The sequence below is a fragment of the Bufo gargarizans genome, chromosome 6 (assembly GCF_014858855.1).
Source record: "Bufo gargarizans isolate SCDJY-AF-19 chromosome 6, ASM1485885v1, whole genome shotgun sequence".
NCBI classification, from domain to species: Eukaryota; Metazoa; Chordata; class Amphibia; order Anura; family Bufonidae; genus Bufo; species Bufo gargarizans.
Window position 1 is genome coordinate 348,827,992 of NC_058085.1, and position 25,735 is coordinate 348,853,726.

Here is a 25,735-nt window from a genome sequence, read left to right on the forward strand (position 1 = left end):
ACAATTTACATTAAAATATACTAGTATTACTGCCCTGTGTCTTTTATTTTGTCTATAAAATCGTATTTTTAATGACTTAAGGAGATAAGATCATTTCCAGCCCTTCCCACCAACCACTCCCCCCTACCCCCAGTAAGCACGCAAAACCTGAATTCTTGGTGGAAAGGCCATAGCAGCCGTTTATTAGATAACAATATTTTATCCAACATTATTATAATGCAAACATGAGATATACATATATGCAAACATCAACAGTACAATGTCCCAACAATCCCTTTGCGGAAGGATCCTAGAAGGCAACCCAAGCAAGCTGCTATCTTCACTCCTCACATCTTATCCTTTTACCCTCGGCCGCACTCTCCGACCCAAGGGCACCGAATCCTCCAGAATCCATATCTTCCTCTACCCCTGTAGGCCTTTTAGCCCAACAGGAGCCCCCCAGCTTTCAGCTTACCAAACCACATAAGATGCACGCTCCAACGTGTCATGCACCTAATAAAACGTAGAATTGCCTTCCAGGACCCCCCGTTAACCTGCCATCGACGCACATAGGAGACACCTCACCTATGGACGTCCCGCCAAACCCTGAACACTGACTCCAAACCCTCCTGAAGCCCCAGCGCCCACAAATCCATCCCAATCTCATTAAGATGAACCCCATCAGCCCTGAGGAATTGAGGTGACGCAACCTCCAATTCCCGGTGACGCACCACCAAACCGCCCTGCCGCCGCACAAAGCGCCCCACCTCCTTGTTCACCTTCGCACGCGCCTTGTTAATGCGATCCACGGACCTCGCAAAACGCCACGATCTCCTTGCCACCACATCAGACCACACGACCAGCAAATCCGGGAACTCCTCAGCCAAACCCAGCAAATCCAACTTCACATCACGTATGACATCCCTCGAGCGGCGAACGCCCAAATCGTTCCCGCCCACATGCAGAACCACAATGTCAGGGCACCTATCCAGGGAAGCATACTCATGGAACACCGGCAACACACGCCCCCACAGCATACCCCGCACGCCAATCCACCGGACCTGCAAGTCCTCCGGCCGGAACCCCAACTGCCGCCCGTTCCTCCGCACGTCCGCTCTCAACGCTCCCCAATACACATAAGAATGGCCCAAAATCCAGGCCAAACAAGAAGGCGAACCTGAAAACAAACAAAAGAAATTAGCACCCAAACCTACAATAACAAATTACAATCAACACACCCCCACCCACCGACCTTATAACATATGAGGACGAATATAGGAACGAAAGCAAGCGGACTCCCACCTGCCAATCCTCCTAATGGCCTCGTCCCCCAAACCCCATCTAGCGGCTTCAGTCGCCGCCCCAATACGAAACGAATGAGACGCAAACCCACTCGCCTCATAACCCGCCGCTGTCAAACATTGTCGGAAAACCGCAATAAATTGATAACGAGACAAAGCCAAACCGTCCACATGAACCAGCAACGAAGCCGGCCCGTCCGGCCGGACCGCCAGAAAAATCTCCAAACACCGCACAGGGCACAACACTGACCCCGGCAGAGGCCGCAACCAAACGCACACCCCTTTACCCACCTGGTCCGTCTTGGACCTACGCAACCTACACCGCAATCCAGCCTCACCAACCCTCACATCCTCCCGCAGCAAACCACCGCCACTCACTCGACTGCCAGCCACCAGTTCAGAGACCCGAAAAGCCCCAAAGAAAGCCAAAGAAAACGCCGCCCGAAACAAACACACCTCATACCAGGACTTACACACCGCCTCCGCCCGGTCCCACAACGACTGCAACACCTGAAAAGAAACCGGACGACGGCCATCCTTCCGAACCCCACTACGACGATACCCCTTCAAAGCCTGCCGCACCAAAAAACTCCTGGAAACATCCGCCATACCCCGCAACTTCAACCAAAAAGCCACCGCCGCCACCCGCTTTGTCGCCGCCGAAAACTACAAACCCGCACTAAACGACACACCCACAAAATAAATCAGCAACGAATGAAAATCATCAACCCCCTCGCACCCCCCCACCTGCTCTATCAAACGTTCCCACTGAGACCACACGGAAGAATAAGCCGACCACGTACTGCTACTCACGGACCGCTGAATCAGGTCTAACGAGACCCCAAGGCCACGCTCCAGAGCCACTGAGGACACGGCAGACCCGTCACTTCCGCGCCCGGAACCAGACTGCGAAAACGATCCCACTGGAAACGAGAAAGAGCGTCAGCTATGCAATTATCAACACCAGGAACATGCACCGCCACGAAACACGCATTCAACCTCAAACCGGTCAGAACCAGGTGCCGAAGCAACCGCACCACTGGTGGGGAACTGGCCGACTGACTATTCACCGCCTGCACCATCCCCAAATTGTCACAACAAAAACGCACCCGCTTGTTCCTCAACAACTCTCCCCACAACTCAGTGGCCAAAACTATAGGGAACAACTCCAACAAAGCCAGGTTCCCAAGCAAGCCAGCAACCCTCCATTCCTCCGGCCAAGCCCCCGCACTCCACTGCCCCTGACAAAAGGCACCATAACCACATGACCCCGACGCGTCCGTGAACAATTCCAAATCAACATTCGAAACGGGCGCCTCCATCCAAACAGAACGACCATTAAAGTCCCTCAAAAAACGCTCCCACACTTCCAAATCTGCACACACCTCACCCCCCAACCGCACAAAATGAAAGGGAGCCTTCACACCCGCCGTGGCCCTGGACAAACGCCTACAAAAAACCCGCCCCATGGGCAAAATCCTACAAGCAAAGTTCAATTTGCCCAAAACCGACTGCACCCGCCGGAGCCGCACCTTCCTCGCCTTACGCAAAAAACCAACCTCACTACATAAATCAACCACCTTATCCTCGGGCAGCCTACACTCCATAGCCACACTATCAATCACGATCCCCAAAAACTTCACAGTTGTAGATGGACCCTCCGTCTTCTCCCTCGCTAACGGAACCCCAAATCTCTCCGCCACCCGCTCCATGGTATGCAACAACACTGAGCACACCCTTGACCCCGCCGGGCCCAAAAACAAAAAATCGTCCAGGTAATGCAACACTGAACTCCATCCCGCCTCTCGCCGCACTACCCACTCCAAAAAAGAACTAAACATTTCAAACAACGAACACGAAATCGCACACCCCTTGGGTAAGCAACAATCCACAAAAAACCGCCCCTCCCACTTAAAACCAAGCAAACGAAAACTATCTGGATGAATCGGCAACAGGCGAAACGCCGCCTCAATATCAGTCTTAGCCAACAATGTCCCTTGCCCAAAACGCCTGTCACGGCTGTTTAAGGGTAACCAGAGCATACACAGTAAGAAGAGCTACTGACCGGACCCCAAACTAGGGAAGAGAAAGGGTGACCCCTGTCAGACCCTCAACACTCTCCCTATGCTGCTAAAGCACATGCCCGGATCCAAATGGTGGAACGAGGCATGCCCGCGTACCTTAGACTGATGAGCCCTGTAACCCCTACAATAGTGGAAGGGGCACGGCCACCAGTGCCCTGCTCAGAATATGGAGGGAACCGTGGCCACCTCAGATCCAGTCAGGAAATCACCAGGTACACAACAAAGTCTGCACACTTAGCTGATGGAGCTGCAGCCGCAGAGAAGACGGATCCAAGGGCCGCTGGCAATATCCAGAGTGCTTGCAGCAGCAGAACACAGGTCCAGAGAACTAGTAGCTAAAGAAGTGAAGATACTCAAGGCAGAGCTACAACTGAAAAGAGAAATATAATCCACGCCCTGCAATAGGAGGAGGGGTGATTTAAAGGCAGGGAAATCAGGAGAGACAGCTGGGAGTAAAGACCTCCTCACAGGGGCGGAGAAACAGAACAGTGAGAACACCTCCAAACTCTAAGTGACATCATCACAGGGGTGGAGACACAGAGCTGTGAGAACGTCTCAAAGCTCTGGTAGTGACAACGCCGCACCCACCTAATCGCCTCGTCAAACGACGTATACGACACGGAGCACAAAACCTCATCAATTCCGTCATTCACGGAACCCCCAGCCGGGTAAGACAAGTTGTGAATAAGTCGAAATTTGTTAGGTTCCTTCTTAGGGACTACGCCTAAAGGCGAAACCCACAAATCCGGCAAAGGACAGTCCACAAAGGGGCCCACCACCCTACCGGCAGCCACCTCCTTTGCAATCTTATCAGACACAACCTCAGGACGCTGCAACGCGGAAGCTAAATTACGCGCCGCAACCACCGAACCCACCGCTGTGCACGGAATCCGAAAACCGTCCCGAAAACCGGCCAACAACACTGCCGCCGCCTCCCTATTTGGATAGCTCTCTAGAAACGGCTCCATCACGTCCACCCTCACCGGGGTCACCCCTCTTCTGCGTAACCTCCAATCCCCTCCCTCTACCGCGCTTGAAACACCGCGCAAAACAATGGGCGCCCCCACAACCGGAGCACTCATGTTTGAAACGGCACTCCGACAGATACCTGCAGTGTCCCTCATTGAACTGCCAGCAACATCCCCTTTTGCTTCCCCCAGCCGCTTCGGACGCCGAGGGACCCCCGGCCGCCCCGCGAAAGGGCTGGCTAACCCCTTTTGGCGCCGCCGTCAACCGCATCCACAGACCAATGTCCTTATGATCCCAACGAATACTAGGCCTAACCGCCTTCCTCTGGCAAAACTGCTCATCGTACCTGAGCCACGCCACCCCACCATAAGTCCGATACGCTTCCCCAATGGCATCCATATAGCAAAAAAGGGCCGAACAGTGCTCAGGCGCCTTTTCCCCCACCACACTGGCAAAAATAGCAAAAGCCTGCAGCCAATTAAAAAACGTACGCGGAATCAACCTGTACCTCCGCTTCTCCTCCTCCTCCTTTTTACTCTCATCCGGCTTTCCCCTATCCAAGTTAAATTTGTCCAAAGGAAGTAACGAGAATATCTCGACATACTCGTCCTTCCAAATCCTCTCCCTGACATCACTCTTCAAATGGGCCCCCAACGGCCCCTCGAAGCACACATATACCTCCCCTTTCGCAGCATCCGCCAACCGAACCTCGTCCACGGCAGCCCCCTTACTGCCTCCACTCCCGGCAGCCTCAACCACCGCAGACCCCGCCCCCACGACAGGGGTGTCACCAACTCCCGCCCCACTGAAACGCACACCCTCCCCAACCGCCGGCGCAGCAGCCCAAACGGCGGCCGGAGACGACCCCGCCCCGGTCTTCCACCGCGACAATAACGTCCACATACCCGTCAACAATACCCGCGCACCCCCCCCCGCCGGGACCGGGACACCCGCTGGGCACTAACCCTCGCCTCCACAGCAAGCGCACCATGCTGCGCCGAAGTCCTCCCACTGCGCCGGCTGGCAGGAACATTCGCCACCCCAGCCGATCGCAGCGGAGGGTCCCCTGAAGGGCTCCTCAAACGCCGCCGGGCCCGAGGGGTCGCCTCCGGGCTCAGACGCGCAGGCGGCACCGACCTCCTAGCCCTCAACCTTCCCCCTGCCGCAACCGGAGGCACGCTAGGAGCCCCCGCTGCGGCCTGCAAACTCCTCACCAGCCAAGCCGAACCATGCTGTTCGGCCGCTGCCCGCACCGCCGCCATTAAATCATCCAGAGACGCCATAACATCCAACTCGCCTGAGCGCAACGGACACTGGTGCCGTTCCCGCCCCTAACCCTAGCCTCATATACTGCGCGCGAACTCCCTGCCACCCCCACAGACCCTTCCCAGAAACACTCCCCCTTTCCTAATCCATATTAACCCTAACCTGCCTGGACACTTCCCCCTTCCAGTCAATTTCCACTGCGCTACGTCTGCGCCTCGCTCCGCTGTCATACATATGCAAAGTACCTCAATAAGGAGCCCAAGGGGACGTCCCTCCAGCAGTTGGAGCCCAGCCGCTCCCATTACTTCGGAGCCCAGCACCGCCCCACTACTAATTTATTCCCTCCTCTTCGCCGACGTAATTTTTTATCTTTTTATTTTTTATTTTTAGATTGAAAGGGCCCTGTGATTAGTGAAATCATATATGGTAATTCTTATATTTTTTTGTGCATTATTTTGTATATCGTACAGTATATACATCCACATACATGAAAGAGAGGAGATTGTCAGTGATAATTTTATGAGTCAATTGTATGTGCATTTATTTTACCCATACACATGAGAAAGCATTAACTAATCTTAACTAATAAATCTATTTATAATATAGAGGTAATGATACCAAAGCTTTGTTTCAGTGCATAGTGAGCTGCCAATAAGTGAAAAACCAACAGGTATTGAGATATAACCTTTTTCTCCATTCTGATACTGGAGCACCCACACAATTTATACTCACAGAGCAGCATTAGGCTACTTTCACACCAGCGTTTTTGCTGGATCCGTCATGGAGCAGCAAAAACGCTTCCGTTCTGATAATACAACCGTCTGCATCAGTTATGAACGGATCCGGTTGTATTATCTTTAACATAGCAATGACGGATCCGTCATGAACTCCACTGAAAGTCAATGGGGGACGAATCCGTTTTCTGTTGTGTCTAAGAAAGGTGTAGGAAATGCCGAGTGGTATGTTGCGCTTACATTTTTTGAAAAATTTGCTCATCTCTAGATCCGACCTCAATTAGAGAATAATACAATCTTCCCATCATGTGCATGCTACGTATACATTAAGTGGCCTCATAAGCTCTCTCCACAGCATATGCAGAAGGTGCCAGCTGTGTAATACAGCTGGCACCCAGATGCAATGAGTTGGATTGGAGATGACTCCAAATCCCATCATTTAATCCCTTACCCTGGGTTCACACCTGAGCGTTCGCGATGGAGCGCTCTGTATGCGCGATTGTACCGGCGTTTACAATCGCGCATACAGAGACAAGCGAACGCCCATTGTCGCGCGTTCCCGAAAGTCTATGTACGGGAACGCGCGACAAAACGCCCCAAAGAAGCTCAAGAACTTTTTTGAGCGTAGGGCGTTGTAAAACGCTCAAGTGTGATCCAGGGCCATAGGGAAGAATTGGTTTTCATGTGTTGAGCGTTTTACAGCGCGTTTGAACGCGCTGTAAAACGCTCAGGTGTGAACCCAGCGTAAAATACACAGCATCTGAGCATTTAGACAGAGAGCAGGGCTCCCTCTGTCCCTGAAAATACTTTTGCAGTCTTTGGTATGATCAGAGGCTTGCATCTCCAGACCTTTAAGGAGACTAAGAAGTACAGTAAAAAAATAAAATATGTAAGTAAAAAAATATGAAAAAGCACAAAAATAAAAAAAAATTAAATTACTCCTCTTTACCAATTTTACATATAAAAATAAACAATAAAAGTTTTTTTTTCCCATTTTCCTATACACCGGTTTTGATAAATCTCCCCCACTGTCCCCTGTAGATATCTAATCTTTCTGGTATTGAGTTCCGTCCTAGCGGCTCTATACCGGACAAGAACTGATCAGTTTTATCCTAATGCATTCTGAGTGGAGAGTATTCCGTTCAGGATGCATCAGGATGTCTTCAGTTCAGTCTTTTTGACTTTTCAGGGCGGTTTTATCTCCGGCCAAAAAACTAAACACTTGCCTGAATGCCTGATCCGGCAATTTTTTTCCATAGGAATGCATTAGGGTACTTTCAGACTAGCGTTTCTTTTCTGGCATAGAGTTCCGTCACAGGGCCTCTATACCGGAAAAGAACTGATCAGGCATATCCCCATGCGTTCTGAATGGAGAGTAATCCGTTCAGGATGCATCAGGATGTCTTTAGTTCAGTCGTTTTGACTGATCAGGCAAAAGATAAAACCGTAGCATGCTACGGTTTTATCTCCGGGCCAAAAAACTGAAGACATGTCTGAATTTTTCCCATAGGAATGTATTAGTGCCAGATCCGGTATTCAAAATACCGGAATTCCGGATCCATCCTTCCGGCCTGCGCATACGCAGACCGGTAAAAATGTAAAAAAAAGATACAAGACGGATCTGTCTGTCCGCATGACAAGCGGAGAGATGGATCTGTCCTTGCAATGCATTTGTGAGACGGATCCGCATCCGGATCCGTCTCACAAATGCTTTCAGTCAGCGGCAGATCGGCGGATCCGGCGGGCAGTTCCGACAACGGAACTGCCCGCTAGATCACACTGACGCAAGTGTGAAAATAGCCTTAGTAGTCGGATCCGGCATGCGCAGACCTTTAAAAATGTAGAAAAAAATAAATACCGGATCCGTTTTGCCTGATGACACAGGAAAAAGGATCCGGTATTGCAATGCATTTTTCTGACAGATCAGGCATTTTTAAGACTGATCAGGATCCTCATCAGTCTGAAAAATGCCTGATCAGTCAGAAAAAATGACATGCGTTTGCATACAGTTTGCCTGATCAGGCAGGCAGTTCAGGCAACGGAACTGCCTGCCGGAATCAAACAACGCAAGTGTGAAAGTACCCTAATGTATTGTGATTGTTCATATTACCTCCTTTGCTGACTTGATTCATTCTTCCATCAGATTATACACTGCTCGTATCCTGGGGTTATGACCACCTTGCGATCCAGCAGTGGTGGTGGTGCTTGTACACTATAGGAAAAAGCACCTATGCTCACTCCTGCACCTGAGAGACCAGTGTCCTTTCCTACAGTGGACAACCACGGCCACCGCTACAGCATAGATACAAGGTGGCCAGGACAGCACCTGTCCAGCACATTTTCCAACAGTTGCTCGGTTACGAGAGCATTGTAGCTGGCTCTGTTATATAGGCACCGTGCTCTGTTCTGGGAACATAACATATAGAAAGGGAATTTACAATGTACTGGTGTACCCTCAGGAGGGGGCTGTTGTATGAATCCATTTCCTTTTTTAGGAGATTCACCTATTCTTGCACTTGTCATGATTTTTAGGCTCAAGTTCTGTAAGAAGAAAAGAAAAAATGATTTGCCTTTTTTCATATCAAAAATACAATACGGTCTATTCATGCATATGTTATATGAAACCTGCTAGATGAGCAGTCCTAGGTAACCTTAAAGTCACTTACAGAGATTGTTTGGGCCCTGAAAAAAAATTAATGGGGATGGCCGGACAGGGTATGTGAAAAAAGAAACTCATTCACTTGCTCTGGTTGTATCACTTTCTGCAATGCGTCTCTGTTCCCAACTGGCTGGAAGTGTGAGATGCTGAGACCCCGGCTGACCCCTTGCCAGCCAATCAGTGACCCTAGGGGTGACATATGCATACTTGGCACATAACTTTCCCAGGCAGGCAGCGACCATAAGTGGCAGGGGCAGAGATGCTATGACCAACCATCCCCATTTTTTTGGGTGGTGGGGCGGACTATCCATTTAAAGGGGTTTTAAAAGATAAGGATAGATTATTGACAATTATCAGATTGGCGATGGTCAGACATCTGGCTCCCCTGCCCATCAGGTGTTTGAGGTAGTTGCAGTGCTACTGTGAGCGCCGCAGCCTCTTCTCAGTGTACCAAGTACAGCACCGTCTATGTCCATTGCATAGTGGGTGTGCTTGGCAGCCCTATTCACATGAATCGGACAAAGCTGCTCCTAGGCCACGTGAGCCATGAACATAACGTCATCAGAGTGCACGGCCTCTTCCAACTGCTGATTGGTGGGGGAGCTGGGTGTCAGACCCCTGCAGATCTTGATGACCTATTCTGAGGATAGGTCATCAATATCAAATCTCAGACAACCTCTTTAAGCCACTAGAGGGAACTTCTGATGAAGCACTGTTGTCTGCCCTGTTATGGAGGGCACTGAGACCTGCTATGTTATATGCCAATGGTGCTGAGCCCTGGAGGAGCCGGAGTGGAGAATAGGACTGGTAGTGGTCCTGATGAAGTATTGTGTCATGATGTACTCCCTCAGGCCACTGCACTCTGGGGATCGGTGCAGTGGAAATATAGTATTGAACGGATGAGGCCAGAATACAATACAATGTACAACTTCAAATACATTTAATAGCACCAGAATTTGACTGCAGTCTTCTCTGGTACCAGTAAGGATTATGGAGGCAGGTTGGATGTCTGCAATTTAGCACTTAGGTTCTACTGGCTTAGTAAAGATCTGGGTGATGGGTGTCTTAGCCATAGTCCCTCACCTCACAGCAGTGTCTTCAAAAGCTGGATTTAGCTGTTCACTGTGCTACAAAGTTAGCTGTCTGGGCCCGAGCAGCGAGATCTCCAGCTTCAGCACGACTGCACCAGGAAAGAAGCGCTATGAAGCCACGCCCCATGGTGACATGACAGCATCCTTAGCAACAGGATGCAATGCTCTGTTTCTCCCCACAGCTGGTGTGTGCTGGTGGAAACTAGCAGTGGGTTGATTACTCAGGTGTTCTATTCCTGTGTGCTGTGTTCTGACTAATGGAGTATTGAGCTATCAGATTATGATCCTGGAACTCAATGTTCTATTTAAACGCCTTCCTGGCCAGATAGTATTGCCAGTGCATAGGTTCTTACTCCCTAGCTGTGCTCCTGGTTCTGTTCTGTGTGTGTTTGGATTGGTAATTGAATTGATCTCGGCTTGCCTTTGATTACTCTCTGTCTCGTGATTTAGTACTGTGTTTCCTGTCTGGTTATGACTTTTGCTTTGTGTAGTTTATTCTGTGTGTGTGTGTAAGTCCTGCACCTAGAAGAGTAGGGAATGTCGACCAGTTGTGGACTTGCCGTCTAGGGCTTGCACTGCATGTAGGCAGGGAAAGCGGGCTGGGTTACAGTTAGGGTACACTGTCTGTGTGTTCCTGCCTACTGTGCTTACATGCCGTATCTCTTCTCAAGGATTTACTTGAGGGTTAGGATAAGGTCTCTATCTCTAGAGAATCAGTAGCAGGAGCCCTGACGTGTTCTTTGTCTCCAAGAAGGGAGGAGCAGTGTGGTTAGCCCTGTTCCTGTCAAACTTTGCCAATCATTACTTACTGGTAATAATGGCCATACATAAAAAAATACATAACATACAATACATAAGTATTTACAATTTGTTGTACCCCCAGGTCTGGGGTACTACACTTGCACACTATAGAATGAGGCCCCAGCCTGCCTGGAGGCTGGGACTGCAGGTGTGCATTTAGACAGGCACATTTTCCTGTAGTGTGCAAGCGCAGCCACCTCTGCTGGATTACTGGGTGGCTATAATCCCTGGAAACTAGTGTATAATATGATGGAAAAATGAATGAAGCCAGCAAAGTGATAAAGACCCTTTAGGTTTGCCATGCACATTAGAACTGTGGGTTGAAGTAATGTCAAGTAATTCCCTATTAGTGTTGATCACGAATATTAAAATTTCAAATTTTTATCGCGAATATAGGTAATTCGAAAATACACGAATATTTAGAATATAGTGATATATATTCGTAATTTCGAATATTTGATATTTTTTTATTGCCAATTTTTGTATTGCGAAGTTTTGTAATGCTAATTTTTATCGCAAATTTTTCAATTGCCGAGTAAAAACATAATTCCTCCCTGTTTCTTGCTTGTGGGCCAATGACTTATTGGCCCACAAGCAAGAAGCAGTGAGGAATCATGACTTTAAATGGGAAAAATGATGAATATTCTAAAAAACTAATATATAGCACTATATTGAATATATTAGTTTTTTTGAATATTTGTAATATTCTAAAACAAGAATATATAGCAATATAGCGAAGATTCGAAATATAACAAATGTAGAGCAATTTAGCTAATATAGTGATATAATCTTCTTTGTCTAATAGTTGTAATTTTTTTCTCATCTGAAGTTCAGATTGGAAAAAAATGTCAACTATTGAAAAAAAGATTATAGCACTATATTAGCTAAATTGCTCAATATTCTTATTTTTTTTGAATATTCGCTATATTGCTATATATTCTTGTTTTAGAATATTACGAATATTCGAAAAACTAATATATTCAAAATAGTGCTATGAGCCTATGACTCATTGGCCCACAAGCAAGAAGCAGGGAGGAATCATGTTTTTGCTCGGCAATTCAAAAATTCGCAATAAAGATTCGCATTACATTTGCATACTACGCGATCGTTACCTTGTCGATTTTTCGAGTAAAAAAATCGTAGAATATAACGAATATTCAAATTTGCGAATATTCTACTAAATATTTGTGAACTATCGCGAATTCGAATATGACTACTGCCGCTCATCACTATTCCCTATATACTTGAATAAAAGACATAAAATATATATAAAGTCAATAAATGTACCTCAAAATAGGCGCACACATCACCTTCGTTCCAATATCTTGATTTACATTCCGTTTCATCCACAACTTGTCTGTTATATGTATGTGAACTGGAAATTGGGAAAAGATCAAAAACCTTGGGAAATGAAATGTGGAGAATGTGATTAGCAGAGCGAGCAGGATGCTGGGACCAACTTCACTTATTTGTGCAGGTAATGTGGTTGACCTCACGTGCTTACATCTGTTAACAGAATAAAAAAAGACTGTGCAAATTAATTACTTTAGTAGCGGTTAACTCATTGTCTGGTTTCATCAGTACCACACTCTTATCCACCACTCGCAGGCCACAGAGAGATCCAGGAGCAGCCTCAACCTGGAGAGACACATCTGATTTTGGAAGAACTTCACCCGGGAGGAATTTGACTGATACCTGTCAATAGAGAGAAATTATACAGCATAGCAGGACTGCAAAGATACAATGTACTCAAACAACTAACCTCACCATATGAATACTAAGATCTGAGACCCATAGGAAATCCCCACAGCCTACTCCGTTACATCACTTTCTCCCACCGAACAGCCCCATCATCAGGACATTAGTTATAGCTGCCAAAGGTGGACTAAAGCCAACTATACATACACTACGTGCAGAATTATTAGGCAAATGAGTATTTTGACCACATCATCCTCTTTATGCATGTTGTCTTACTCCAAGCTGTATAGGCTCGAAAGCCTACTACCAATTAAGCATATTAGGTGATGTGCATCTCTGTAATGAGAAGGGGTGTGGTCTAATGACATCAACACCCTATATCAGGTGTGCATAATTATTAGGCAACTTCCTTTCCTTTGACAAAATGGGTCAAAAGAAGGACTTGACAGGCTCAGAAAAGTCAAAAATAGTGAGATATCTTGCAGAGGGATGCAGCACTCTTAAAATTGCAAAGCTTCTGAAGCGTGATCATCGAACAATCAAGCGTTTCATTCAAAATAGTCAACAGGGTCGCAAGAAGCGTGTGGAAAAACCAAGGCGCAAAATAACTGCCCATGAACTGAGAAAAGTCAAGCGTGCAGCTGCCAAGATGCCACTTGCCACCAGTTTGGCCATATTTCAGAGCTGCAACATCACTGGAGTGCCCAAAAGCACAAGGTGTGCAATACTCAGAGACATGGCCAAGGTAAGAAAGGCTGAAAGACGACCACCACTGAACAAGACACACAAGCTAAAAAGTCAAGACTGGGCCAAGAAATATCTCAAGACTGATTTTTCTAAGGTTTTATGGACTGATGAAATGAGAGTGAGTCTTGATGGGCCAGATGGCTGGATTGGTAAAGGGCAGAGAGCTCCAGTCCGACTCAGACGCCAGCAAGGTGGAGGTGGAGTACTGGTTTGGGCTGATATCATCAAAGATGAGCTTGTGGGGCCTTTTTGGGTTGAGGATGGAGTCAAGCTCAACTCCCAGTCCTACTGCCAGTTTCTGGAAGACACCTTCTTCAAGCAGTGGTACAGGAAGAAGTCTGCAAGGTAAGAAAAACATGATTTTCATGCAGGACAATGCTCCATCACACGCGTCCAAGTACTCCACAACGTGGCTGGCAAGAAAGGGTATAAAAGAAGAAAATCTAATGACATAGCCTCCTTGTTCACCTGATCTGAACCCCATTGAGAACCTGTGGTCCATCATCAAATGTGAGATTTACAAGGAGGGAAAACAGTACACCTCTCTGAACAGTGTCTGGGAGGCTGTGGTTGCTGCTGCACGCAATGTTGATGGTGAACAGATCAAAACACTGACAGAATCCATGGATGGCAGGCTTTTGAGTGTCCTTGCAAAGAAAGGTGGCTATATTGGTCACTGATTTGTTTTTGTTTTGTATTTGAATGTCAGAAATGTATATTTGTGAATGTTGAGATGTTATATTGGTTTCACTGGTAAAAATAAATAATTGAAATGGGTATATATTTGTTTTTTGTTAAGTTGCCTAATAATTATGTACAGTAATAGTCACCTGCACACACAGATATCCCCCTAAAATAGCTAAAACTAAAAACAAACTAAAAACTACTTCCAAAAATATTCATCTTTGATATTAATGAGTTTTTTGGGTTCATTGAGAACATGGTTGTTGTTCAATAATAAAATTAATCCTCAAAAATACAACTTGCCTAATAATTCTGCACTCCCTGTATTAATTAGGGATGAGTGAATCGACTTCGGATAAAATATCTGAAGTCGATTTGCATAAAACTTTGTTCCAATACTGTACGGAGCAGGAGCATTTATTGAACATTTTCTTGCGATCCTTTGATCTTCATTTGTCCCGTAACAATTGATAAAGTAAATTTATTGTGGGTCTAATCTTAATACTGAGGAGAGAATCAAACTCATTTTGTTTCCACTCCTGAGAGAGATCCCTAGAAAGATTTCTACAGTAGTTCTTAAAGGGAACCTGTCACCAGGATTTTGGGTATAGAGCTGAGGACATGGGTTGCTAGATGGCCGCTAGCACATCCGCAATATCCAGTCCCCATAGCTCTGTGTGCTTTTATTGTGTAAAAAAAACCTGATTTGATACATATGCAAATTAACCTGAGATGTGTCCTGTATGTGAGATGAGTCAGGGACAGGACTCATCGCAGGTTAATTAGCATATCTATAAAATTGTTTTTTTACACAATAAAACACACAGAGCTATGGGGACTGGGTATTGCGGATGTGCTAGCGGCCATCTAGCAGCCCATGTCCTCAGCTCTATACACAAAATCCCAGTGACAGGTTCCCTTTAACTTGCAGAAACGGTAGGTAGTTAGATCCCCTCAATCCCCATCTTTCCTCCAGTTCTCGCAGCGTGGCCCAGCGATTTTCTCCTTCTTTAAACACATCCCCCAATTTTGTTACCCATTTTTGTATCCATTTCTGAAAGAGTTTGTCATTACTACCCGGCTCAAAACCAGGGTTAGGCATCAATGGTAAATGTTTGGAAATCTGATATGATAGATGAAAGTGTTTCCTCAGTATCTTCCATGCTAGTATTGTGTCCCTTAGTAACAGTGACCTTTTTATTGAGGTCGGAAGGCCTGGGCACTTTTACTGTTAACTCGAAATTGACAGTGGTCACACAGAACTAAACTGTAAGTCAGGTAGAGAGTCTACACCTTGTAAAATGGTGCAACAGCCTAATCCCCATTTGTCAGAGTTCAAAGTGATAGCACAGAGCAGCGCCTCTCACCTGTGGACGAAAGAATAAAAAAAACCAGTCCCTTTGGAAGACCAATCGCAGGTGTGACCATCACAGAGGCCTAATTTCAGGAGATTGCCCCCAAGATTTAATCACTATGCAATATACTCCAACTTTGCCTAGATAGCAACTGTAAATCTAGTGGAAGAAGATGTAACCCGTGCTAGAGGGCACTACATAAGAAGTGGGTAGTCTGATTTAAGGCTGTGTGTGCAGAGAGCAGAGGAGAGTGTGGTGCAGAGCACAGAAGAAAACCAGAAGGTACATAGTGTACTCCAGAGCACTGGAGATTGCATGGGGGTTGCATCATCCCAAGTTCAGTTAGGTAAATAAAAGGTATCAGAGAGTCAGAAACTGCTGAGAGTGGCAAGTCATTGTGAGAAGCAGCAAATCAATTGACATATGTCTGCAGAGGAGTTCAGCAAAAAGCAGACGGCACCTGGTATGCCAATGCTTTGATTAACTAAGACATCAGAGACTGTGCTGTTATATTTGAGCAATTAGTCTGTGATGAACTATAGAGACTTTTAAGTAGAGATGAGTGAATTTCTCAAAAATACGATTCGGCCAGTTGAGCGAATTTTCGGAAAATATTTGTTTCGATCTGAATTTATTTGCGGCGAATCGCATTAAAAACAGCTATTTCCTGGCTGCAGAGAGCCTGTATAGTGGTGTAGAACACTGTGCCTTGCAGTAACACGCATAGGGAGTCTGCTGTGGTAGTGAAACAATACCGTGAGTCAGTATGACACGAACATGACAGGTGTCGCTCTTAGAATCACTGCACACTTCACTTATTTGGGCAGTCACGGGGCCAAAACTGACCAAATGACTCAAGTGTGAATTCATCCTTACAGGTCGTTAGCGCCAGATATAAAGAACCGCGCTGAGGCCCAAGATCCTACTGTAGTGTGAAAGAGCGCACTCCTTTTACACCGTCATCAGCTGATTCCACATAGATGTCTACAGAACCTGTTCTATTAAATGCTTATACAACTAGAGCCCCCCTGACAGAGTGGAGCGGGTGTCAGCAGTAAGTTTGTGTTGACGTCACTGATTATTTTGCCCTTCCTCTAATTCGTCAGAACAATATCCCCCAAAAAACGGATCTTGTTTGTTGAGCATCCGCCTTCACTCGGTCAGCATTTGGTCAGTAATCCATCAGTATTGCTAAAGCCAAAAAAAAACAGGAGTGGAACCAAAACAGAGATGACACGTGAATGGAATATTTGCATGTCTTCTGTGTTTTGTACCCACTCCTGCTTTTGGCTACCAAATCATAAGCCAATTCTGATGGGACCATACCGGACTTACAGCTGCTACACAGACAGGATCCATTGTGCATCTAATTTTTCCTTCCTTCTGACAGATCAGAAGAAGGGAAAAATAAATGATGATGTCAACCAGGCCTAAAAGGCAAAATAGTAGCCCAGTCATGGAGTAGGGGGGGTGGGAGAACAGCTTGAGAAGTCCACAGAGTGGCCCAATGACATAGTGTTGAGGTAGCAGCAGCATGAGCAGACCACAGAGTGGCAAGGTCACATAGCGTGGAGGTGGCAGCAGCAGCAGCATGAGGAGGCTAAAGAGTGGCCCAGTGACATAGTGTTGCGTTAGCAACAGCATGAGGATGCTACAGAGTGGCCCAGCGACATAGTGTTGATTTAGCAGCAGCATGAGCAGACTACAGAGTGGCAAGGTGACATAGTGTGGAAGTGACAGCAGCAGCATTAGGAGGCCACAGACTTGGCAAGGTGACATAGTGTGGAGGTGGCATCAGCAGCATGAGGAGGATACAGAGTGTCCCAGTGACATAGTGTTGAGTTAGCAGCAGCATGTGGAGGCCACAGACTGGCAAGGTGACATAGTGTGGAGGTGGAAGCAGCAGCAGCAGCATGAGGAGGCCGCTGAGTGGCACAATGACAGAGTGTGGATGTGGCAGCAGCATAAGGAGACCACAGAGTGGCACAATGACAGAGTGTGGAGGTGGCAGCAGCAGCATGAGGAGGCCACAGACTTGCAAGGTGACAGTGTGGATGTGGCAGCAGCATCATGAGGAGGCCACTGAGTGGCACAATGACAGAGTGTGTCGGTGGCAGAAGCAGCAGCATGAGGAGACCTGAGTGGTGAGACCACAGAGTGACCCGGTGACAGAGTGGGGAGGTGGGTGGAACTAACAGTACCCGCTGACGATGGTGGGTGTAATAAAGAGCACTTGGCATCAGATGTGTGGCATCCGGCAGCTGGCAGCATCAGAAGAGTAGGTGAGGCAGGCAGCCAGAAGAAACCAGTCTCTTTTGTCAAAGTTTGGGTGAGGTAGTATGGATGATCTAATCTGATGCATCAGGCATTGGTGGGTGGAAATCCTGGCTGATCCACGCCTGATTCATCTTCAGAAAGGTCAGTCTCTCTGCATTGTGGGTGGACAGGCAAGTTCTCCTTGGGGTAACTATGGCCCCTGCCGCACTAAACACCCGCTCTGATGCCACACTACTGGCTGGGCAGGACAGATTTTCTAGGGCAAACTCGGCCAGTTGTGACCACAAATCCAGTTTGGCTACCCAGTAGTCCAGTGGATCTTTAATGTGGAGTGGCAAGGTGCTGTCCAAGTATGCCACCACCTGCTGGTTCAGGTTCTGCTACAGGTTTAGCTGCTGCTGCTGGTGAGTAGTTTCTTCACTAGGCGGGTTAAGAAAGCTGCTCATCATCGACTGTAGACTCAAGCTGCTGCTGATGGAGCTGGTACTGCTCTATGGCCCACAACCCGCCACAGCAGCCATGGCAGTGGAACGAGAGAGCAGAGGGCCTTCCCGGTAAGACCTGTGAGAGGATGGACGATGGCGCAGATATGTCTCTATAGTAGTTTAGTTTGTCCTGCCTCTCAGCAGGTGTAAAAAAGGCCCCCATTTTGGACAAGTAGCGAGGGTCCAACAAGGTGGAGAGCCAGAAGTCATTCCGCTGCCGAAAGGTGACAATTTGGCTGTCACTACCCAAGCAAGTGAGCATGCAGCGGGCCATTTTCGCAAGTGACTCGGAGGGACTCCCTGCCTCTATCTCCACTGCATACTGCCACGGTGTTCCTGGGTCATCTGCCTTGTTTTTCTCATATTCCTCTCGCTCCTCTGGCTGCTCCTGCTCCTCCTCTACTGTCACCTGTGCAGAAAAACCACCTATTTTGCTACACATTGCTTGTGCTCCAATGTCCTCGTCCTCCTCCAGTTCAGCCCCCACAGGTCTCATGTGGCTATGAGATGTAGGCGCCACGTCTCCAGTGCCCTGACCAGCCAGGTTTACCAGCATCTGTTCCAGGATATAAAGCAGTGGAATGACGTTCATCTTGTAGTCCTGGCGACTGACAAATAACGTGGCATCCTAAAAGAGCCTGAGCAAATGGCAGGTGTCACGCATGAGCTGCCACTGGCTGACATCGAAGTTACACAGGTGAGTACTCCTGTCCGCTTGGATCAACAAGAAATCGTTTATGGCCTTTCTCTGTTCGTACAGTCGGTCCAACATATGGAGGGTGGAATTCCAATGGGTGGAAACGTTGCATATCAGCCTATGTTGGGGGACACCATTCTTGCGCTGCAGCTCAAGAAGGGTGTGCTTGCCGGTGTACGAGTGTCTGAAGCGCATGCAAAGTTCCTGGACATTTTTAGGATGTCTTGCAGATGGGTGGAAGACTTCAGCAACTGCTTGACAACCAGATTGAACACGTGCGCCATGCAGGGCGCATGGCTTAGCTCTCCTTGACACGGCGCCGAAACTATGTTCTTCTCGTTGTCGGTCACCATGGTTCCGATTTTGATTTGTCGCAGAGAAAGCCAGGATTCGATTTCTTGATGAAGGACACGGAGCAGTTCCTCCCCTGTGTTACTCCATTCGCCCAGGTAAACGAGGTGTAGAACAGCGTGACACCGCCATGCCATTCACATGTGGTATGCTGGAGGATCACTGTCAATTGTCCCTGCAGTGGAGGCTGAGAACATGGTGGTCGATGAGGTGGCAATGGTGGACATTGACGCAGGACCAACGGCGTGAGAACGTGGAGGCAGAAGTGGTGTCACCTGGCCAAATTGCTGGTTTGGCTGGGCAGGAACCACATTCACCCAGTGGGCCATAAAGGTCATATATTGTCCTTGACCGTAGTTACAGCTCCACACGTTGGCGCTGCTGTGCACTTTGGCAGACACCGACAGGATCAACAACTGGCCCACCTTCTGTTCTAAATATTTGTGCAGGGCTGGTACTGTTTGTCAAAGTAATGACAGCTTAGGACTCTCGAGCTCGGCTCGGCACAAGCCATAAGTTCTCTGAAAGGTGCAGAGTCCACCACTTTGAAAGGGAGGGACTGCAGCACCAGCAACTTAGCCAGGAGCACGTTCAGCTTCTGCGCCGTTGGATAAGTGCGCGCATACTGTTGTCTCTTGGCAATCGCTTCGTGGATCGATTGCTGATGGAATGACTGACGAGGAGTAGGAGGGCAAGGAGCAGGAGCATCAGGACTGGAAGATGATGGAAAGGACAGACAGCTCCCTTCGGCTGAGGTGGTGGAGCCTTTACTGCCTGAAATCGGGTGCGTGCCACTGGGTGATGCAGCGGTTGCTGCGGCAGGCTGGACCACCACATTGGGGATGCTGCAAACGTTGACGCAGGGCCGTGGTATGAACATTTGCACCCTGTCCCTACTTCACCTTCTGCCCACAGATTCGGTAAATGGCCATGTACACCTCCTCCGGCGGCTTAACAAAAAACTGCCACACCACTGAGTAGGTGATTTTATCCCCAAAACTCCACACTGACTGACTTCTACTGCCGCTGCAACACTACTTTTTGGGCAGGTAGGCTCCTGCGAAGCTTCTGACTCCCGGCCACGCTACCGACTTGCTGGCTCTGTCGCTGCCTCACACGCAATCTGCCACCCTCTTCTCCCGATGACGATGAAGCCCCTTCATCACTTGGCTCCCAATTGCATTTGGCTACATCATCGAGTACTGTCTGCACGTCACTGATGTCCTCCTCAACGGTCTCTGAGCCAGCAGCCTGACTGCTCGCAACACCAGCTCCCACGCCACTCTCCTCATCACTACTTGCCCGCCTACCGGAGGAAGCGACGAATGTCTCCTCCAGATCTTGGCTGGGCAGTAGCTGCTGATTGTCTTCTAGTAGCTTGTCCTCGCTGTATAGTGGAGCTGAGCCCACAGCATATAATACTTCCCTGGCTGAGGGAACAGCAAAGGACAGAGGCTGGTTGAAGACAGGTTAGGGCACTGGGCCTGCTCCCGGACAATGCCAACTAAGGGCTGTATCTGACAAACCCACTGACTCTTGGCTGGGGGAGTCTGATTTCACTTGGGACAAAGTGGATGACCGAGTCAACCATTCAAGAACCGCTGCGTTGCTGGTCAAGACACGACCGCTAAATGACATTGGGAGCTCAGGCCTATCGAAGTGACCCCTGCTGCCACGCCCCCTTACTCTGCTGCAAACTGTGCCTGCGCCAGAAACATTTAGGTATGTGCCCCTCCCCTGTACAGAGCCTGTCACTTCTCTCTCTGACATACTGTTAGATCAAATAAGTAAATAAAAAGGAAATTAATACACCCCAAAAAAGGCTGTAATTTTGTCACTTCACCACACAACAGCAAATAATACTTTTTTGCCTCTAATACACGCCGAAAAAGGCTTTAGAATATATAACTGCACCACTGAATGGCAAATAATATTTTTTTTTGCTACTAACACACGCCAAAAAGGGCTGTAATTTTCTCACTTCACCACACAACGGCTAATAGGCCTGTTTTTTTTTAGAACATAAAACTGCATCGCTGAATGGCAAATAATACTTTTTTCATTTTCTCACTTCACCATACAACGGCCAATAAGACTTTTTTTTTACCACTTATACACACCAAAAAAGGCTTTAGAACATATAACTGCACTGCTAAACGGCCCCAAAATTTTGTTTTGCCACTAATACACGCCAAAAAGGCTGTAATTTTGTCCCTTCACCACACAATGGCTAAGAAGCCCTTTTGTTTGCCACTAATACATGCCAAAAAGGCTTTAGAACATATAACTGCACCGCTGAACGGCAAACTTTTTTTGCCAATAATACACCCCAAAAAAGGCTGTAATTTTCTTACTTCACCACAGCTAATAAGCCCTTTTTTTCTCACTAATACATGCTAAAAAAGCTTTAGAACATATAACTGCACCGCTGAACGGTTTTTGCCACTAATACATGACAAAAAAGGCTTTAGAACATATAACTGCAACAGCACAGAGAATGGTTTGCTGGCATTACAGAGGTATCATCTATTGCAAACCTGAAAGCAGCAGTATAATGGCAATTTGGATCCGCAGTCAGTGCAGCAAGGTGTAATAGGATCAGGGCCGTCTTTAACAAGGGGCAAAAGGGGCAGCTGCCCCGGGCCCAGTTGCTCCTGGGGGGCCCAAGGCAGCTGCCTCTTGAGCCCTGCTTAGCCACTGCCCCGGGTGTCAGGCTGTCAGCTACACAGGGGGTGCTGCCATGCCTGCCGTCACTCCAGGCAGCGCACTGTGAGAGATGTGATTCTCTAGGACCTTATATGACATCATCACCATGTGACCAGTAACCCTAGCAATATTACTGGTCACATTGCTATGAGGTCATCAAGGTCCTTTCTACCAGGAGTGTTGCTGTAGAAGTTTGCCTTAACTGTGGAGCTTTTTTAGTGAATATTACATCAGAAAAAGGTGACAGGGGCTGTTATGCTAATATACTGTAAACTACTGTATAGTGGGGTGCTGTATAGTGTGGGGGCCTGTATACTGTGTGGGGCTGTATACTGTGGGGGCCTGTATACTGTGGGTGCTGTATATTGTGGAGTGCTATACTGCTGTACTGTATACTGTGGGTGCTGTATATTGTGGAGTGCTATACTGCTGTACTGTATACTGTGGGGGCTGTATACTGTGGGTGCTGTATATTGTGGAGTGCTATACTGCTGTACTGTATACTGTGGGGGACTGTATACTGTGGGTGCTGTATATTGTGGAGTGCTATACTGCTGTACTGTATACTGTGGGGGGCTGTATACTGTATACTGTGGGTGCTGTATATTATGGAGTGCTATACTGCTGTACTGTATAGTGTGGGGTGCTGTATCGTGTATAGTTTGGGGTGCTGTATACAGTGAGGTGCTATTCTGCTCTACTGTATACTGTGAGGTGTTGTATACTGTGGGGTGCTGTATACTGTGGGCTGCTATACTGCTCTACTATATACTGTGGGGTACTGTATAGTGTGGGGTGCTATACTGCATACTGTGTGGTGCTGTATACTATAGGGTGATATACTGCATACTGTGGTTGCTTACTAGGTGTGGGTGCACTGTAACACTAGGGTGAGCCGAGCCCTGGTCTCCTTCCTGCAGAGCGGTGCCCACTTCCAGCCTGAGCCCAGCTGCCCAGAGCACTGATCCTGACTCCTGAGCCACTGGAGTCTTCAGAACTGAAAGTATTTATAGTCATTCACTGTACTCTACCAGATGTGTGGATTTTTGTGTGTGTGTGTTTTGGTGGAGGGCGTGATTGCCTGGTAAGGTGTGGGAAGGCGGGATCCAGGGGGCCCAAGTCAATTTTTGCCCAGGGTTCAATCAATATTAAAGACGGCCCTGAATAGGATTATTCCTATTATGCAGGCTGTACACTCTCCCATTGAACCCTGTTCTGCTTCAATTCTGTGGAATAATTCCTCCCTATCCTTTCCCTATACTTCTAATGCTCTTTCCCTGAACTTCTATTCAGCTAAATAAAAGTTTTCAAGTCTTTCCGAGCGCTGTCCCTAGCGCCTGCTGACGTCTCTCCCTGCGATAAGTACACTGGAAAATGGCAGAATCCAAGATGGCTGAGGGTATTTATAGGGCTGTGACATCACAGGGCTGGCTGGCTGCTGATTGGCTGCATGCATGGCATTGTGGGTGATCCCTCATTCCCAGAGTTCTTTGCTCAATGTCCTAACACGTGCAGCAGCCATTTTAGGAAAAAAATGTATTCGTTACCATGAAGCGTGAGTAAATTCGGATTCGGTGCGAATCAAATTTTCCCTGAAATTCTGATCAAATTCCACTTCGTCAACTTCGATTCGCTCATCACTACTTTTAAGGGAGCCGGGAACCTAAGGACCATGAGCATACTTAATGGTGACTTGTGTTATAAATGTATTTCAGATCAGTTATTTTATACTGTTGTTCTCTATGTTATTAAAGAAATGAAAGGTTAACTTGTGGTGCAGCGATGAATAAAACATTACTGTTTTCAAGTCTGACCCATTTCCTACATCATCCTCAGCCAGTCCCACCATCTTACACGTTATTTATTTTCAGGGTATATCATTGCACTCACTTTATTCCTGAAACATTTCTCCATGTTGAATTGAACAGAATCTGCTACAGCTTCTTGATTAGGAAACAAAATGTAACCAAGAATGCTAAAGGTTGGTGCCATATCTGTAGTCAGAGGAAGCTTGAGTACCACGTCACCACGTTCATCTGGACAAATCAGAAATGAACAATGAAGTCTGGCCTGAAGGTAATTTAAAATAACCAAAAAAATAAAGTATGAATAATGTTAGTACAAGACTTTAAATAGTCTATAGAATTGCTCTAGAGCTGTGATGCCCAATTGACAGTCTGGAGGAAGCAATTACCTTGTTGTGTCACCTCAAAGGATGGCAGATTTATATGAACTAGTACCTTCTCTAGGATATCTGTTAATCCCGAAGAATGTAAGTTTTTTTCCGTTTTTATCTCTGTTATGGTGGCACTACTCTATCTTTTTAATTAGGTAAAATGTATGGAGGAAATGCTAGCCTCAAGCAGGTCAGGCCACAGGCTCCAGCTATCATTTTAAAAGATAACTGTCATATTTTTTTTTTATTTGCTAGTTTATTAGAGCTAGGCATGTATACCTGAGTTAGTCTGTCCATTATTGTCAAAAGATCTGTAATTACCTTATAATAACAGTTTTCATTAATGTCTCCTGACCCTTCCACTGGTCTCTTAAAAGACCATTGCTATGACTTTTCTGACTTTGGCTAATCATAAACAGAAGACAGAGGGGCGGTGTCACGGCTGAGGATGGGGAAAACCCTCAGCCGTGCGATGACGGAAGATGTTGGTCGCTGCAAGGCCAGGACAGGAATCAGGGAGCAGGTCACCTCCTATCAATCCCTAATTCTGACCCTGTCTCCTAGCCGTATGAGCCGACCCTGATGGTAGGAGGGTTCATACTCCGGAACCTAATATTCCTACTAGCCCTCAGGGTGGCCCTGGACTAGGAGCTGGGTAGACAACCTGTTCCTCCTGGACGCAGAGAAACAGGAGTCTAAACTGGCCAAGCTGCAAGGGGATAGAAACATGAACAGCCTATGGATTTGGCAGGAGGCTGAAAAGCACTTCCACACCTACCTGCCACAAACACACTGGCCCAGATTCAGGTAGATTTGCCCATTACTTACACCTGAGCCGCTCAGCTGAATTTCTCTGCGCTGGAGCAATTTTGCCAAATTGCCACCTGATTCAGGAATCGTTTGTTCATTTAATTTGCTCCTGTTTAAGGCAAAGCTGAGGGCGCAAGGCCGTGCAAGTCAAAGTGGGTGTGCCCCTATGTAAATGAGGAATTTTCGGCTCAGCAGAGGTTTGCTAGCATAATTTCAGGGCAAATCCTGCTCAGCTGCTTGCACTGAGCAAATAAATAGGAGCAGACTTGCGCAGGTTCTTTGCTGAATTTCATCCTGCTTTTTCCTACCCCCCCCTGAGCAAGGAAATTCAGCCCTTTTGCAAGACATGGCACCTCCCAAAGGGACCAAAATAAGGAAGGCCAACTTTGTGGCTGCAGAGATGGACATCCTGATTGCTGCACTCCAGCAGCATAAGGAAGTCCTATATGGTGCCCAGCGGGCAAACACCACCATTGCCCAAAGGAGGGCTATATATGAAGCCATTGCCCTGGACATCAATGCCCTGGGTAATGAAGTGCGTACCTGGGATGACATCCAGAATAAATTAAATGATATGAGACATTTGGCCATCTTTTGCTAACTTGCCCCTGCTTTTAACAGGAGCAAGTTTGCCCAGGGAAAAAAGCTTGCACGCTTCCAGCGCAAGATGCGCATCACACGCGCATGTTTCTGAATCATCGGCAGTACCTAATTTGCATATTCGCTGAGGGAATTCCATGAAGGCGCAACTTACACCCCGCGCAAAATTGCACGAAAATTGCGCAGGAACAGCTAGGCTGCGTGCGCGGGAAAATGGCCGCATTTCAGGCTTAACTGGTTTACAGAATCAGCCGCAAATTTGCAT

The 25,735-nt window shown here is 47.3% G+C and overlaps 1 protein-coding gene across 4 annotated transcripts in view; it reads right to left on the reverse strand.

Annotated features, from left to right (window-relative positions):
* Window positions 1–25,735, reverse strand: part of LOC122940139 (alpha-2-macroglobulin-like) — a 196,390-nt gene that overhangs the window by 110,597 nt on the left and 60,058 nt on the right. For 3 of the 4 annotated variants that reach the window (XM_044296528.1, XM_044296526.1, XM_044296529.1), the window contains exons 14-17: window positions 23,775–23,920; window positions 12,430–12,579; window positions 12,172–12,285; window positions 8,772–8,874 (exon numbers count right to left, since the gene is read on the reverse strand). In XM_044296528.1, coding sequence (XP_044152463.1) covers window positions 8,772–8,874; window positions 12,172–12,285; window positions 12,430–12,579; window positions 23,775–23,920 — 513 coding nt within the window. The remainder of the gene's footprint in view (window positions 1–8,771; window positions 8,875–12,171; window positions 12,286–12,429; window positions 12,580–23,774; window positions 23,921–25,735) is intronic. The other variant, XM_044296527.1, reaches the window with a different exon arrangement.